Below are 1,691 nucleotides of genomic sequence, written 5' to 3' on the forward strand. Positions count from 1 at the left end.
CCTGGGGGGCAGGTGCGGGACTTGGGGGGGCTAGTGTCACACATGTCCCTGCCCCCCCTGCTCCCCATCCACCGGGAGGTCCCATGGCTCCAGCTGCCCCCTCTCTTCTGGCTCCGGGCCAGGCCTGGGGCTGTTTCTGAGCAGTCGCTCCCTCCCCAGAGCTTCCTCACCACCACTAACGCTGTGTACTGGATTGGGCTCCAGTATAAGGGCACCTGGGGCCAGTGGTCTTGGATCGACGGGACTCCGCACCCAAAGTGAGCTAGCTGCCTGGCAGCCCATTCAGCTCTGGTTGTGGCCCCTGCACAAGGATGTGCCATGGGGCTGGGGTCAGGGCGGGGGCTGCGCTGGGTGGGAGGGCAGGATCCGTGCAGTGTGGGCAGGGGAGGCTGCCAGGAGCCTGGATCCCAGGCTGCACCTGTGCCTGTGCCAGGAGCTGCCTGTATGGACTGGGCTTGGCTCTGGCAGCCCCGCTGCACCTGGCCAGGAGCAAGGAGCTGTCAGCAGGGCTCGTGGGCTGGGGGCAGAGGCTGTGGCCTCGGCGGGGTGCTGAAGGGGTCAGACTGGCCAGAATCGGGCCTGGGCCCTGGCTGCAGCTGCACAGGTGCGGCCTTGCAGGGGCTGGGATGGTCTTGGGGCCCTGACGTGGCCTCCGTCTTTGTAGAGAGCAGAACATTCCAGGTTTTGGTTCTTATGGAGTAATTGAAGAGGGAAGCATAAAGAGAGCAGGCATGTGGAATATGGAATACCGCTGGATCTGTGAGAAGCCGGCCAGCTGCCCCTGGTGAGCTGCAGAGACCGTCCCCGGGTCATGAAGACAGGAGGATCCGTGAGTAGGAGAGAGCGTCTCCGTGCTGGGCGCCCTCGCTGCACCCTGGCACCCAGGCACTCCTGTGCCCTTCTCCCCTGGCAGTGGGAGCCCTGTGCCCCGATGCAGGAGCATGGCCCGGGGAGAGGGGCTGTGCTCTGCCTCTCAGCAGCCCCAGCTCACCCTGCTCCTTGCCTTCCAGCTCCTGCTGCTCCAGCACGGCCGCACCTGGTGCGCTTCCCTCCGCGCTCCCAGCACGCAGCATGGCCTGCTCTCCTGGCCCTGCCCTTGCCCAGCCACCTCCCGCCTCCGGCACCTGCATCCTACCCGTCCTGCAGCTCAGACCCACGCGGGCTTCTTCGTGCAGGTGCAGCACACTGCAAACTCCTCTTGGGTCTGGGACCTCCCTGGACACCCAGGTCCTTCTCCATAGCGCTGCCCCCAGCCGTGTCTCACCCACTCTATGCCTGTGTCCGTGACTCTTCTTCCCGAGGGCAGCACCATGCACTTGTCCGCACTGACCTGCATCCCATCAGCTTCAGCCCGGCTTTCCAGTCTGTTGAGATCCGTCTGCACTGCAGTCACGTCCTCCAGCGTGTTCACAGCCCTTCCCAGGGTTGTGTCATCTGTCACTTGCTCCAGAGGCTTTCTCTGCCAGCGTCCAGACCATGAATGGACATGTTGAGCAGTCCCAGGCCGAGGACAGACCCCTGCGGGTCTCCGCTCGATCCTTTCTGCCATCCTGACATGGACACCGTCTGACTGACTGATGCCTTTGCTGGGTCGATGGAGCCAGTTGTCTACCTACCGTATAGCAGCTTTGTGCAGCCCAGGCTTCTCCTGTTGGTTTATGAAGAGTTGATGTGGGATCTTGTCTGAAGCC

The 1,691-nt window shown here is 63.6% G+C and overlaps 1 protein-coding gene across 1 annotated transcript in view; it reads left to right on the plus strand.

The window, feature by feature from the left end:
* LOC102368000 (C-type lectin domain family 1 member A-like) overlaps positions 1-1,346 on the plus strand; it is a 5,101-nt gene extending 3,755 nt beyond the window's left edge. The window contains exons 6-8 of the mRNA XM_014526985.2: positions 160-257; positions 665-829; positions 1,011-1,346. Of these exons, the coding sequence (XP_014382471.2) occupies positions 160-257; positions 665-788 (222 nt within the window). The 3' untranslated portion in view covers positions 789-829; positions 1,011-1,346. The remainder of the gene's footprint in view (positions 1-159; positions 258-664; positions 830-1,010) is intronic.
* The last annotated feature ends 345 nt before the right edge of the window (positions 1,347-1,691 follow it).

The sequence above is a fragment of the Alligator sinensis genome, unplaced genomic scaffold (assembly GCF_000455745.1).
Source record: "Alligator sinensis unplaced genomic scaffold, ASM45574v1 scaffold1282_1, whole genome shotgun sequence".
Taxonomy (NCBI): domain Eukaryota; kingdom Metazoa; phylum Chordata; order Crocodylia; family Alligatoridae; genus Alligator; species Alligator sinensis.